The 14934-nt window shown below is 40.7% G+C and overlaps 1 protein-coding gene across 1 annotated transcript; it reads right to left on the reverse strand.

The window, feature by feature from the left end:
* Positions 1–525: 525 nt before the first annotated feature.
* smc4 (structural maintenance of chromosomes 4) lies at positions 526–14260 on the reverse strand. Its single transcript, XM_083887177.1, has 22 exons — positions 14089–14260; positions 13279–13470; positions 12098–12274; positions 10288–10452; positions 9933–10060; positions 9639–9779; positions 9277–9427; positions 7638–7802; positions 7293–7526; positions 6973–7158; positions 6740–6901; positions 6371–6596; positions 6194–6270; positions 5314–5466; positions 5071–5197; positions 4447–4636; positions 2977–3121; positions 2415–2588; positions 2130–2312; positions 1149–1381; positions 874–1057; positions 526–748 (listed from the first exon to the last, which is right to left on the reverse strand). Exons 1-22 carry the CDS (start codon positions 14188–14190, stop codon positions 584–586), a joined length of 3660 nt encoding a protein of 1219 aa, XP_083743303.1. The 5' UTR covers positions 14191–14260; the 3' UTR covers positions 526–583.
* Between the last annotated feature and the right edge of the window lie 674 nt (positions 14261–14934).

The following is a 14934-nucleotide window of genomic DNA, read 5'->3' on the forward strand; positions in this document are numbered from 1 at the left end:
AGTAATAAGACATTCATAATGGTCATAATTAGGAATGGCATTGGCCGAAACAGCTCCTGGCACAAATTTTAATTACAGTTGTCTATACTATTATTTATGTAATTTAAAATAAATGTCTGTTTTTGATATTAATACATTAATGTTGCATCATAAATAGTATTAAGTATACGGTGGTGTGCAATATTGTGAACAGTTGTTTTATTTCCCACTTTTTGTTCTCTAGGCCGGTCCCCTCTTGACCACAATAGATGCACATTGGCCCCCAGGTCATTTGAGTTTGAGACCCCTGCATTAAAGGCTTCAAACTTGGCAGGTGACTCTGAAAAGGGCACAAAGTGTGTGTGCAGTACTGACTTTGAAATGCAAGGGAACAGGTAAGGAAGCTGCTTTACTAGTTCATGTGATTAAACCTTTATGAATGTTATGAAAATAATGATGAATGAAGGAAAATATCTTAATGGAAAACATTTATTGGGTCAGACAGTAAAATAATAGCAGCATTTCAATGTTAAAGATAGAGATAGAGACATATTTACATTGTGTGAAAAGGAAAAATAAAAAAAACAGGAAAGATAAATCCCATTTAAGCGGTGACGGCGCCATGCTCTCTGAACACAATGGTTTTGGGGTTGATGCCCACACTCTTTGTGGTGTTGTGAGTCTTGTAGATACCGATGAGCCGATCGGCGATCTCGAACATGTTGTTCCTCAGAGAGATGATGATGAACTGAGCGTTCTTTGTTTGCTCCTGCACAGAAAAATTAAACCGATCAGAGGCTGAGACTGACGAGAGAAAACTTTGATCAGTGTTTTTTTAAGTGAAACACGAGGCTCGTGCGGTCAAAGATCACACCCCCGACAGGCAATACTCACATAAATGTAACAGGCCACAATGGACACGTTCTTGAAATCCAGAGCAGCGTCGATCTCGTCCATGAAGTACAGAGGTGTTGGTTTGAAGTGGTGCAGAGCAAACACCAGAGCCAAAGAGCTGAGCGTCTTCTCTCCTCCGGACAGATTAAAAATCTTCTTCCAACTCTTCTTTGGAGGACGAACACTAGAGAAATGAGGAATGCGTTTGTTTGACTTCTGCCCTTACAAACTCGAGTCAACTGGAATGACGTGACAAAATAAATACAAAGTGTTACCTGAAGTTGATGCCCTCAGAGAAGGGATCTAAACTGTCTACCAGCTCCAGCTCGGCGTCGCCACCCAGTGTAAGCATCTGGTAGTTTTCCTTCAGTTTGTTAGTGATCATGTTGAAGCCAGTCATGAACTCGTTGAGGCGCTGCTTGCGCAGGTCCTCGTAGCCACGCTTGAAATTGTCTCTCTCTGTGGTGATCTCGTCCAGCTGAGCGACACGCTGCAGGTACAGCTCCTCCTAAAAACACAATTCAACAAATGTTAGATGTTTCAGCTTTTACTTAAAGGTCCCATATTATACCCTATTTCTCCAAGTTAAACTAATTCCCTGGTGTCCTAATGAACGTGTCTGTGACATGCTTTGGTCAAAATACCATAAAGATGAAGCACCACAGCAGTTCAATCGCACTAAAACGAAACTTAATGGACAGGAAATGACATCAGCTACAGAGGCTACTGGGAGTTAGCATTTGGAAAAGTGATCATTTGCAGGCTCTAGCAGGCACATTGCTGTCATATATAACATGTATCCACAGGACAGATAAATCCTCTGCGGCTGGAAGTTTGTGTAGAACTCTGTGCTGCACTGTGGAGCCAAGAATATAACTTTTCGCGGACTTCCGGTTTTCAGATACCGTTGCCCTCGTCAGCACTCTCGCGGTTTTTTTAGGGACAACGCGGAGCTCCGCGAGAGACAACAATTCCAGGAATTAAGCGCATTGTGACGTCCCAATGAGCGAGGAAGTCAACATTGTGCGTTTCATCTCCTGTACTTGGACTGAGGAGGACCACAAAAACATGAGTGAGTCATCTTTTTTCACACTTTGCCGACTGATAGGACCTCCAGAGTCCCAAATATAAGGATTTAAATGATTAAAAACGTTGATTTAGCATAATATGGGACCTTTAAGACCACTACCACAAAACAACTGAACATTTGCCTCTCATTGAAATGAAATGACAAAAACTGATAAAAGGGTTCACACCTTATTCTTATACTCTGCGATGGCTCCCAGGTTGGGCTTCATCTGAGCGCACGGGGTCTCCAACATGGTTATCTTGTTGATAATGACACTGGCATTAGAAATGTCTTCAAGTTCAGCAGCAGTTAGAATGGGGAGTTCCTCTGCTGGTTTGTCTTCAATGGAATGAAGGGACAACTTGCCGGCCTTAAACACAAACAACAAACAATAGTCAGCAAGAGTACAATCACCTGATTTAATTAATGGTGGTTTTTGAATACCACAGGATTGGATATATACCACACCCACCTCTTTTTGCCAGTACTTGATCTTGTTGTTGTGTTCAGTGACGTTGGCCTCGATCTGCTCGATGCGGAGCCGGACGCTGAGCGACTCCTCCTGCATGACGTGGTCCTGCTGCTGCAGCACCTTTATGTCCTTCAACACGCCCTGATACTGCTCCTGCACCTCTGGAAGTGCAGCCTGGACGACGACAACACAAAAGGTGATTTATTTCAGTGTTTAAAGGCATTTACATTGCAGAGATGGAAAATCATGGTCAGAAATGTTAGGTTCAAAAACAGTCATGTGACTAAACTGAGTAATAGTCTAAGCTTTGAAAATGTCAAATTTAATCTGAGAAGTGATGATGAACAGCTGTTGAAATGATGACGTTCTTAAGTGTCTTGTGCGTCACGTTTCAGTTTAGTTAATGATTTCTTTGTTGAAATCAGAAAATATTCACTTTCAAGAAGCTTAGGCTTGTTATACTTAAAAAACACAACACTCGAATCGAGTATCAGTATAATTTAAAAGAATGAGCTGGTGAGAATGTTTAATTCTTATCAAGCATGAAGTGAATTGTGCTGACCTCGGCCTCCTGACATTCTTTCATAATCTCTCCAGCCTCTTCCTCAAGTTTCTTCAGTTGTTCTGTGAGCTCAGCCATCGACTTGGCATTCTCCTCCTGCTCAAGCTGCACACGGTTCACACTCTCCTCACACTTCTTAAGGTTACTACAGAGAACACACGGGACAGGAAAATACACACAGTCAGCATTTTTGTTTTATATACTTCTGCAACTGGCACTGCAGCCCAGCATGTGGCTGGTCGCTCTGTGTACAAAAAATAGGATATTAGTGAGATAACATCTGTTGATGTACAGATGGGTCACATTCAAATAAACACAGTAAATCGATCACTTTCTTTTCTCTAAACATTGTAAAGTTAAGTGGACACTGGAGGAGGTTGCATACGACACCTATGAACAAATTGTAATTTGAGAGTTTTTTTTTTATGGGTGACATCATGTTATTTAGTCCCAGTGTTTGATACACCCAACCTGTAACGCTTGTTTTATGGTGCGTTCCAGAGCCCATCCAAACCAGTTGGACGTGGGACTTATTCTACCTCCAACTAGAAAAAGTGCACTGGAATACCAGTCGAAATGGGACCTCCTACTAGCGAAGTGGGGGCCGATACAACTCTTATAAAGACAAGACATGCTTGACAGGCTTCAAACTTGGTGGGTGACTTGCCAAGTTGGGCTGCATGAAGTTGTCCAAATGTCCAAAAGTGTGTGCAAAAGTCTCAGTCACCAGCAGCTTTGTCGTTGTCATGTCTGTCAAAATCTGTGATCATTTGTTTAATGAGTTTAACTTTTAAGTATGTCTTGACTAAACCTTGAGTAATAGACCTTTTTCACATTTGTCATTCTACACTAATACGAGATGATCATTGTAGCGTTGCTAAAACAACAAATCTAATGGTGGCCTAAGCCTTCTGCTTAGTACTGTAGTTTAGGGTCAATTTAACCAAAAAGTATTTGGAGAAGTAATAAAGGATTTGGCAGGTTCCTCCTGGTCTAGGTTGACTTAATTCAAACATGACTAGGCAGCTATTGGATAGATCTGTCAAACACGCTGCTGCTGCCTCAGGATCTTCACCGTGTTCTGAATCGACTGGACACAGAATTGAGCCAAACAAACCACATCACACTTTTTTTTTTGCCACAGACGACTTCCAACCTGTTCTGTGTTCACATGATCAATTTTCCTGTTCCAGCTACAGACACCAACTGCCTCAACACTGATCAAGTCAGAAGAACACCAGAAGAACACCAGGCACTCAGCAGTAACAACAGACATGAGAGAAAAGACGTTTAGGGCTGAATCAAATCTAAACATCCACAATCTTCTATCACATCCGGTATTCATAACTCCTACAATAAAGGCCTTGAAAGAAATGTTAAAAACTATCTTCTTTTTTTGTTGTTAATGTAATGTAAATAACTAATCAATGAAATCTCGCTGACTGTAAATGACACAAATGCATGACTCACCGGTCAGCTGTCTTTATGGCTACTTTGGCCTTGGTTATGGTGGACGAGCAGTCGTCCAGCTCCTTGTTGATCTTGTCCAGCTTGTCCTGCTGCGCCTTCAGCTTGTGGCTGTTGATTTCTACAATCAGGTTGTGGAGTCTCTTCACCTCGCTTTCCACCTTCCCAGCCTTATTAGATGCGGCCTCATAGTCTGAGAATGCAAGGTGGAGAGAAAACAGAGCAATGATGGATGGTTAGATAGAAAAGCAATATTCAGATTAACCTGCGGGTACATTTTAAAGATACAGTATAAAATATGTAACATTTCTGCATTGTCTAAAAAGGGACATTTAGTAGCGTACTTATGTCGGCCAGAACATTTCCAACACTGTATTTCTAGTCAAGTAATGGATCATTTCTAATTTTATGATTTCATCTACTTTGCTGCCATTTCTGATATAAATTCCAGGGGCACAGTCTACGAAACATCAGTGTGAGGAGGGAATATTTGGTACTACCAAGTAGTAGTTAGTCAATGCCATTTGCTGCACATTCTGCTGCAGAGGCTCTCCTTGTAAATCACTTGATATTTGGTATTCAACAGCTAACAACAATCTTGTTCTCAACAGCTTCTTTCCCGTTTACCTTTTTTGAAGGCCCCCAGGCTCTTCTCCATCTGCTTCTGTTTGGCCTTGTCTGGAGCAGCTGCTAGCACGTTAGCCTCAAGTTCCTTAATCTGAATTTTCAAGTGAGCTTCCTGCTCAGCGAGACTCTGAGGAAAGTAAAGGGGAAAATACTCTGTTACACACAGGTGTGCAAAAGAAAAACACAATGAATGAATGAATGAATGAATGAATGAATGAATGAATGAATGTGTTTCTGACGTACAGTCATGCTGTTGGCATATTTTTCCAGAGTGTTCTTCATGTCTCGGAGCTGTGGCCGCAGGCGCTGGATGTTCTCCTCCAGCTGCAGCTTCCTCTCTTGGCAGCCCTGAAGCTTCAACACTTTCTCGTTCAGATTGTTCTCCATACGATCGAGCTGCAGAAAACACATGAAAATCATCACGTCTTGTACACCAATGGCCTGATGTGGTGGTGGTTTGTCTGACAGGAGAGGGCCAACGTCTCAAACTCACTTCAAGTGCAAGGTAAAATGTATGTTCTTAACTTGTTTGACCAAATGTGGACACCGTAAGCACGTCTCCACTGAGAGCGAATCACATGCACATGAATAATTTAACATTGATCATATAATTGCTTCAGTATACTGTATTCTATATAGGTCATCCATTACTACTGCATATAATTGTTGTTGTTGCATTATTAGCTTTCAATATAGACTGTATAAAGATGTATGTAATCCTTTGGTAGCAAAACAAACTACTGTTGAGAAGCCCCGTCTGCCTCCTGTGTGCCAGTCACACTTGTGTCCACTCATTTGTGCTGTGATACTTATTCTATTTACCTTTAAATGGGAAAAGTATGCTCAGGTGTTCCTTTTGCAACCAATGTAGTCGCCCCCTGGTGGCTAACTACTGCTTGCTTTTCAAATTGGCAGGCTATGTCCACCTTTATACACAGCCTATGACCTCAATTACAGAAACATGTTTTCTGAGGAGCAGACACAGTTGTGTTGGTGTATCTATTAAGACGGTCAAAAGTAAAAAAAAAAAGAAGAAAGAACATGTTTTAACTTTTTTCACATATTGAAAGTGTCGAGTTAAACAAGTGAGAACCAATGTTATACTTATTTAATTTGACCTCACCTCCTGCTGGGAGACTTCAGTGCCAATAGAAGAGCCCATTCTGCCCTTCAACACTCTCCCTCCTCCAGTCATCGTACCTGTGAAGTACACACCAGACCACAGGGACGTTAAGATGATCTAATTTGTAAATACTGATAGATCTGTGCAAACACATGACATAAATAGTAGAACACTCACCAGCCATCTCAATGATCTGCCCCTTCAGGGTGACCACTCTCCAGCGCTTTTCTCCCTTGAAGGCCATTCGCGTGGCCTGTTCCATGTCCTGAGCCACCAGGGTGTCCCTCAGGGCAAAGTAGAAAGCTGGCAGCACACTCTGATCTTTCACTCGCACCATGTCAAAGAGACGAGGGCTGTTCTCTGGAGTTTTAATGGGAGCGATGTTCTTTTCCCACACCTTCATCTGGAAAAAGGAGGCGAAAAGAAAGAAGGAGGTTAAATAACACGCTCGCTCACTCTATCAGACAAACCAACAAAGACTAAAAGCTATTTCTGTGAAGGTTAAAGAAGCTTTTTTTCTTGTTGATTAAGTGCACCTTTCTTTACCTTGTCGAGACCAATGAAAGTGGCAACCCCGATGTTTTGTTCTTTGAGGAACGTTACACATTTCTGAGCCGTGTCGATTGTATCCACCACAATGTTATCCAGAGCACCACAACTCGAGGAAATGGCCACGTCATACTTTTCATCTATGGCACCAAGGTCGCCCTAGAAACACAAATGAGCAATTAAAAACGACACAGCTACTTGACTTCTTTATTTTTCAGTAGTCCTTTTACCAATCTTCCCAAGATGCCTGGGATTGTGCCCCTCTTCTTCTGCTGCATGAGGGCATCCAGGACCTTTCCACGACTGCGGTTGGAGGACAGAGAACTCTTAGCTTCATCCACCTTCTGCCTCATTTCCCTCACTACTTCTCTGGTGCTGTTATCGACCTTCATCAGCTGCTCGAGCTCCGCTTCATCCTTCAGAGAGGAAACAAAAAAAAGGTTCATATACATCTCAGCATCCTGTGGGCAGCTATGCTGAAACACATGCAGTTAATACAAAGGTAAATTTACTCTAGTTTCCATCTCAACAGCTTGGTGTTTACTTTTACCTTCTTGAGTTCCTGTTCCTTCTGTGGTATTTTGACTTCTAAATCTTTGATGGCTGCGCGGCGCTCTCGCAGAGTGTCTGAGGTCGTCTGAAGCGTTTGTTTGGCAGTGTTAAGCTGCGTCAAAGCTGTGTTGTGACGGCTCAGGTAGATGTGAAGCTCCGACTGAGCCAGCTCCATACGGGAACGGGTTTCATTTACAGCCTTGCTGAGCTCCATCAGCTCTTTCTCTTTGGTCTGGAGAACACAAGACGAGAGGCAAGGATTGTGAAGCGAGGAATTTTATAGAAACAATGCAAAAAGTTCTCTATAATGAGTTAAAGAAAGCAAGCACCACGGTGTATGCACCTCTTTGTCCTGCTGCAAGCCACTGGTCTCTTCTTTCAGACTCTCCATGACCTCCTTAAGTTTGTCCTCCTCTTTGACCTTCTGCTTCTCCAGCTCTTCCTTGCGAACTGTTGCATCAGAGATGGCCTTTTCACTGTCGGCTGGTACACTGCGCACTTTCTCCAGCTGGAAGACGAACCAGACAGAAAAACAAACAAAAACAGACGAGATGCGTCAGACTGCAGCAGCAGCAGCTACACTTGTTGGGACTGAAGACACGGTCCATTAATACACACTCCTGCCGACCGCAGACCAATAGGACTTTACCTCTTCAACGAGATTAGATGAAAGAGATTAGTAATGACTTTCTGAATACGAGGTATGAAGTAAGTGGATCGAATGTTTTTTTTTTTTTGCCAGTATCAGTTACAAGCAACCGTGCTGCACATTCAGAAACAGATCAAAACACACAACTGTAACAAACTATAAACACATTCGAGACTGGCACAACGGCAATGCTGAAACAAGGAAAGGAATGGTCTGTGTATGTGTGTGTGAGAGAGAATATAGTCTATGTTTTGTAGGGTGTAATGTGAATGTGGCTGCAGGGAGTGTTACACAAGCCAGGCCATAGTTGACTGCCACCCAGCAGAAAACTGCTCCCCAGAGGTCTGCCTGCCTCTGTCCAGCTCCCCCTCAGACAGGTCCAGAGCACAGCATGAGAGAATGAGGTGAGAAGGTGTATCTACAGTGAGGGTCGACTCTTCACTCTAGGTCTGTGTGCAGACATTTTTCAGTAAGTGCACAAGAATCTACTCGTGTGATACCTCACAGCCCCCTAGTGGTTAATTTGGAGCAGACAGGCCTTCCTGCCATAACATTTCACCAACTGATGAAATTTAATCGGTTTCTCAGTTATATCAATTCATTTTAAAGGCAATACATGGATTATTATAAAAAAAAAAAAAATGTTTAGTTTTACACACTCTACATATGACACAGCAGGGTGTTTTCAGTCATATTGGGCATCATGACAGTAAGAGTCAGAACAATTCCACTGACTTGAGCCTTGTTTTTGCCATCAAGCCAGGCCTGGTGTAAACGCAAAAACAACACTAAATGTATCACATTTGTAAAAAAAAAAAAATGTGTGATTGCTTAATGTTCACAAAAATAGATTTTTATTCTTTTTTTTTCAATCTTTGGAGACAACATTACACATTAAAACAATACTGCACTAGTGTAAATGTAAAACACAGACCTGTAAAGTGGTGTTGCTTTGTAGAGAAAATAATCAAGAGTCGCATAAATTAAAGTTAAAATGTAGTTTTTGAGTTTATCATAATAATTTTTCCCTCCATATCGAAAAAACATCAGTGCTCATATTTCCTATAAGCAACATGAATTGTATTTTTAGTGCCCATAATTCTTACATGGACGCCAGTGTGACAAATTCAACACATTAATATGACACAAATTCAGAAATTCTCTACTGACAAATGTGTGTAAGCCTCTGAAGACGATGTGAGAAACCCCCGCTGTGATACTGTCAAACAGAAACAACCACAGAACTGCAAGAGAGCAGTAAATGTTTATGACAAATTATTAGTACAAGTAGTTCACTGTGCAACAGTGGACCATGATATAAAGGCTAACATACCTTTTCTTTGTCCTTTTCCAGCTGCTTCTGCAGTTCCTTGGTCTTGCTCTTGGAGTGTTTAATCTTCTCACGCACTTCAACATCCTGCAGGTCCAGCTGGGTGAACTTCTGCTTCTGGGTCTCAATGTACTTGTTGAGCTTATTTTGTTTCCTGGAGGAGGAGGAACAGCATTTTTTATTTTTTTTTACCCAGTACATTCACGTCAGCCATTTAATAATCAACTAAATGATGATTATTTGCATCCTTAACACTTATGTTTAGAGCAAGACAGACCCTGACAACATCCTCATTAGAAGTGAATCAGAATAAGCTCTAAGTGCACTATGTCGGTAAACAGAAGGGAAGAACGAAAAAGTCCTACTTCTCCACATTTTTGAGCTCTTGGTTCATTTTCTCCATCTCCTCTGAGATCTTTGCAGTTTTCTCCGTGAGTTCCTTGGTGTCCTCCAAAATATTCTGCTTTTCCTGCTCTTTATCCACCACACGCTTCTGTAGATCGTGACTGAAGGCAATATAACATCAAGACAAACAGTGAGAGATAAGACATTATTTACACATCAAAAGGTCATGTTGCCCTTGTGAAAGGTTCTGTCTCTTATTATGCCACTGCTGGTCAGGTACAAAAAAAAAAAAAAAAAAGATATTGAGCACTCACACATAATATTGGCAAAGGCGACTCTTGTGTTTAAAAATGTCATTCTCCATGGTGAGGAACTCCACAGCTTTGTTCCTTTCACCTTCCAATGAATTTTTCTCCTTTTCCACGTGCTTTACTCGGTTTAGCTAGAAGAGTAAACACAATGTAATATTAGATATCAGCAGAGACAACTCTCAGATAATAAATATTAGTAAAAAAAAATTACAAATTATATAATTTTGCTTTTCGGTTACATTATTTACATTAAATGCATCTAAACGCATGATCACATAAAAAAAACCTCTGAAGCCTACAGAGTCAGGACACCTTTGTATTAGGGAAAGCTGGTTAACTGATGATGAGTGTGTGTCACCTTCTCTCCCCTCTGCTCATTCAGTAGCTCAATGCGGCGGGCCAGCGTGTGGATGGGCTCCTTCAGGCGGCAGGAGCCGATGATGTCCTCCAGGTACTCCAGCATGCCCTCATCGTGCTCTGTCTGACCTTTAGCCTTCATCATGGCAATCTGCTCCACCTCACCCTATGTAAGGTCCACGACCACACCATGGACAGAGCAGACATGCATGCAATCATCCGCAGCAAACACAGAGCCAAATGTTACAACAAAACATTTTTACATCATATTAGAAATTGTGATGACAAAGTGTCCTTTAACCACATGTGAACACAGTGTATTATAAACCATTTTGTGCATCCGAGAAACGAAAAATAATATTTATAAAAATTAAGATAATGGACTACTTTATCAAAAATAAAAATGATTTAATCTAATTAATAAGTAGATTACACTTGTCTGACCACGTGTCCCTTTTTATTAATTTTTTGAATATTATTTCTCTATAATTATAGATGTGAATAAATATATAAAAACTACAAATTACTTTACAATCGATGTGGTGGCAGCTCACATATTATTTATATTTACACGAAAGGAAGGAGCAGCCTGAAGAGAAGGGGGAAGGGGAGGAGGAGGAGGAGGGGGGGGCTGTCCCCATGTCATCCACTGCACCGAGAGCACAAAATAGACCGCTTCCCCTTAGCCAGAGGCCTGGAAAAGTGACCTTGGAGAACAAGCTAAAACCTCTTCCCATAGTCATGCAGCCCATGTCATAGACAGAGAGAGCTGAGGATTTCACAACTCTTTCACATCCAAGGAGAATGAGATGGAACATGCACACATGCTAACACAACAACAAGTCAAGCACAACACATGTAGTCAACCAACTAACCACAAAACCACAGAGGGAGGGGGAGGGACACACGCCATGTTCACCTGAAACTAGACCAACTGAAAATGTAATAAAATAAAATGAAAAGAATAAATAAAAAATGAAGTAATCAGCCATTTTGTTTTGCTTTGACATGAGTCATCCCCCATAAACATTGGGTTAATCAGTAATAATGGGTAGGTCACACATGTCAAACAATCAGAAGGGGGGTAGGAATGCAACAAGTGAACTATCGGGAAACCCAGTGTAGCAACATGCTAAATAAAAAATAATTAAAAAATTCATAAAATCTTGAAAAAATCATAAAAATCCACAGTGTAGGCAAAAAAAACAATAATGTTGAACCAATATTAAAGCCATGGTAATGGAGGGTGTTTGGTCCAGCCGCACTGAAGCAGCACTGCTAATATTGGGGTTGGGGTCTATTCTCACACGCCAATATTTACGTGCTGCTAAAGCGTGGCAGGTACATGGGGGGGTGGGAAAGGGAGGGGAAAGGAGATCCAACCTGTCCTCTCTGGTGGGTCAACCCAATCAGAGATGACCCTGCATTTAACCAAGTGTGTCCAACTACACCTCCTCATGTCCAGGTCCACGTAACAACACAACTGCATTTATTCCTTAAAATTCTACAGCAGCAAATTATGGTTCGCAACTTTACCACATTGTTTCAAACCATGATGCGCTGCTATAGCAGTCTAAGGGCTGGCAGAGGGCACACCGCTCTCCCTTTCAATTCCAGTGCAACAGGTTACTCCTTTATGGTAGCCACAAAACATTTGATTTAAAAGAAAATTGGGAACTGGGCAGAGGGAGAAGAGCAGGAAATATGTGACAGAATGGGATGATCACAGCAGGGATTTAAAAAAAAAAAGAAAGGAGAAAAAACTGATTTAAGAGTAGAGAAGGAAAATGCATAAAATAAATTACAATTACCTGTAAGATCAGAAATCTGTTGTGGTCTAGGTCAATACCCTGGCTTCGGAGTAAGACACCCACTTCTTTGAATGTGGCTTTCTTGCCATCAATATAGTAGGCCGAGGAATTGTCTTTGTTGGCAGTCCTGGAAACATAGAACTTGCTGTTGGGAATAACTTCGTAGTCATCTCCTTCCTGGCTCAGAGGGGGGAGGGGTAGAAGAGAGAGAGAGAGCAGCTTAGAGCAGAACAGTTCAGAAGAAACTCAAAATAGCTGCACACATCAAATGATAACACTTGTAATACCGAGGAATAACCCGAGGATGATTAGAGGAAAACAGTCTACATCAACAAGGCCCTGCTTAAAAAGCACACAACACATCTAAGCCAACTAAACCATACAGGCAAAAAAGAAATAAATAAAAAACAATATGTTTTTTTTTTATATATATCTTTTTACATTAGGGGAAAAATAATAACATTTTAGAGAGGTGCACTTCTGTATTCAAAAGGGAGGAAATCTCACAAAAAAAATGTTTAAGTATATAATTTATGTTAACTACACCACATCCTAAAAATATTTTTAAGTGTCAAAAATGAACGATTGTAATACAAGTAGAGTTCACAGAATTATATCCTAGGTTCAAAAAGTCAAATTACATTTTCTGTGAGCTGCTTTGAACGAACAGAATGATTTAAGTACAGTGATAGAGTTTAACAGTGATCAGGGTTACACTTAGACATAATAAAACTCTTCTGTGTCTCTGAACTACATGCAGTTGTGATATTTTGTGACTAAATGCTAGTCATTTGACTCTTAACACACTCACCTATTTTACTGACTGTTCACAGTAAAATAAAATTAGCAGAGCAGAGTCACCGAACATTTAATTTATAAATTACTCAAAATAGCACAATCACTTCTATCAGATTATGAATCGACTATGGTATGAGTTGGTGTTTAGGCTGTAACTCATGACTGATTTGAATGTGTGTTAGTCACTGGTGTGATAAGTATCAATATCATCACATGATATATTTTTTATTCAAAAAACAAACAAGTGTTTTAGAAACTATTTCTCATCACTCCTTTCAAGTAGATCCATGATTCTGCTTGATTTAAAAAGAAAGGAAAGGGTGTGAGGTGTATATGTATATAAATATATATATATGTATATGTATGTGTGTGTATTTATGTACCTTGTCAATGATCTTTTGAAAATGCACCTCCACAGTGCAGCTCTGGGCATCTTTGTGTTTATCAGAGCTGTGAATCAGCACCGAGAGCTTTTTTGATCGGATCTTTTGAGCTCTGTATCCAAACACAAACAGCATGGAGTCTATCACATTGGACTTCCCACTTCCATTTGGACCAATGATGCAGGAAAAGCGCTGAGAGAAAGGTAAGAGAGAGAGAGAGAATTATTTTATTTTATTTTTTTAAATACAATAGAGAAATAAATACTGCATTCAAACACAACTACTGTAAATATCATAACATTAGAAGGTATGCACTAACATTTAAACACAATAAGATTTTGATGGCTGCTGTAAAATGAGTGGGTGTAGTTAAGGATTATTTTAATAAACATATATTTGCAAAACAAATGGGGGATCAGAGAAAGGGGAAAAGCGTAAGTTTTAAAGACAGACATAATTTAAGAGAAATGCCAGCACACCATTAGATCACTGCCCTGTGTAAGATACATTCACTAAATCAAAATGGAGGAGTGTGTTTTCCAATTTCTCAATTTAAAATTATTTTTATCTCAATAAATGTTATCACACAACCATATATTTTTTTATGTGCTTTTTAAAATCATACACAACTCAGGGCAATGTGTTTTCATTTAAACAAATAGTAAAAATAATTTTAAAAAATAAATTAAAAAAGTAATTGAGAAGCACCACAAATGGTGGCTAATCAGTTTATCTTTAACACATAAACAAAGCCTTTCCCACGCACACACATGCACACTATTGAACATTCGTGGGTAGTTTCGCTCGTACCTTGTGAAAAGGCCCCAGTATCTGCTCGCCTGCGTACGATTTAAAGTTGCGATTGACTAAATGTGTAATCATGAGGCGAGGAGCGCCCGGTTCATTGGTCATTGCTGGGGGCGGGGGTGGAGGGATGCTGCCGAGAATCTCCTCCAAACTTCGGTTATCAACCTCCCCGGCAGCCTCTCCGTGAGACGGATCTGTGGCATGACAAAAAAAAAAAAACCAAAACAAAAGTGCAACGTTTTATTCCCTCTGCGAGTCGCTTCAGGTGGGGGACAGTGGTGCGTGGGGGAGGGGTGGTGGAGCAGAAAAACACAAACAAACAAAAACACAGGCAAAGTTGCGAGAGCGGTCAAACAACGACTCATGAGGAGGAGAGTTGACAGGCGCTTATTTTTCCCTTTGTCCTGAAAAACACAGAACCATATATATATATATAGATATATGTGTGTAAAAAAGAAAGAGATCATGGTCGCGTATGACGGAGCCACATTATTATACAAAACGCTGAGAAGCGTCGATACGCGACAGTGGATGCGCCCCGCATTCATTTGGTCGACAGTAAATAACTCGAGTGTGAATTTCCACCATCAACGTCACATTTTCAATCAAACACTGAGCTGGAAGTCAAAACACAGACGTGGAAACAACGTGCAGCGCAACACACACAAAAAAACACACACACACACACATTGAAGTTGAAGCCATCACTTCCAAGTCACAGCGACCTGTCCGAAGAAAATCTATTGTGCTCACATAAGCATAAACAAGCCAATGAAAGGAGGTCGATGTTTGTCACTGATATCCTCACACAAACATCCATGAAAACACAAACAACCACTTGACGCCACT

Source organism: Microchirus variegatus (genome assembly GCF_963457635.1).
Source record: "Microchirus variegatus genome assembly, chromosome: 3".
Taxonomy (NCBI): domain Eukaryota; kingdom Metazoa; phylum Chordata; class Actinopteri; order Pleuronectiformes; family Soleidae; genus Microchirus; species Microchirus variegatus.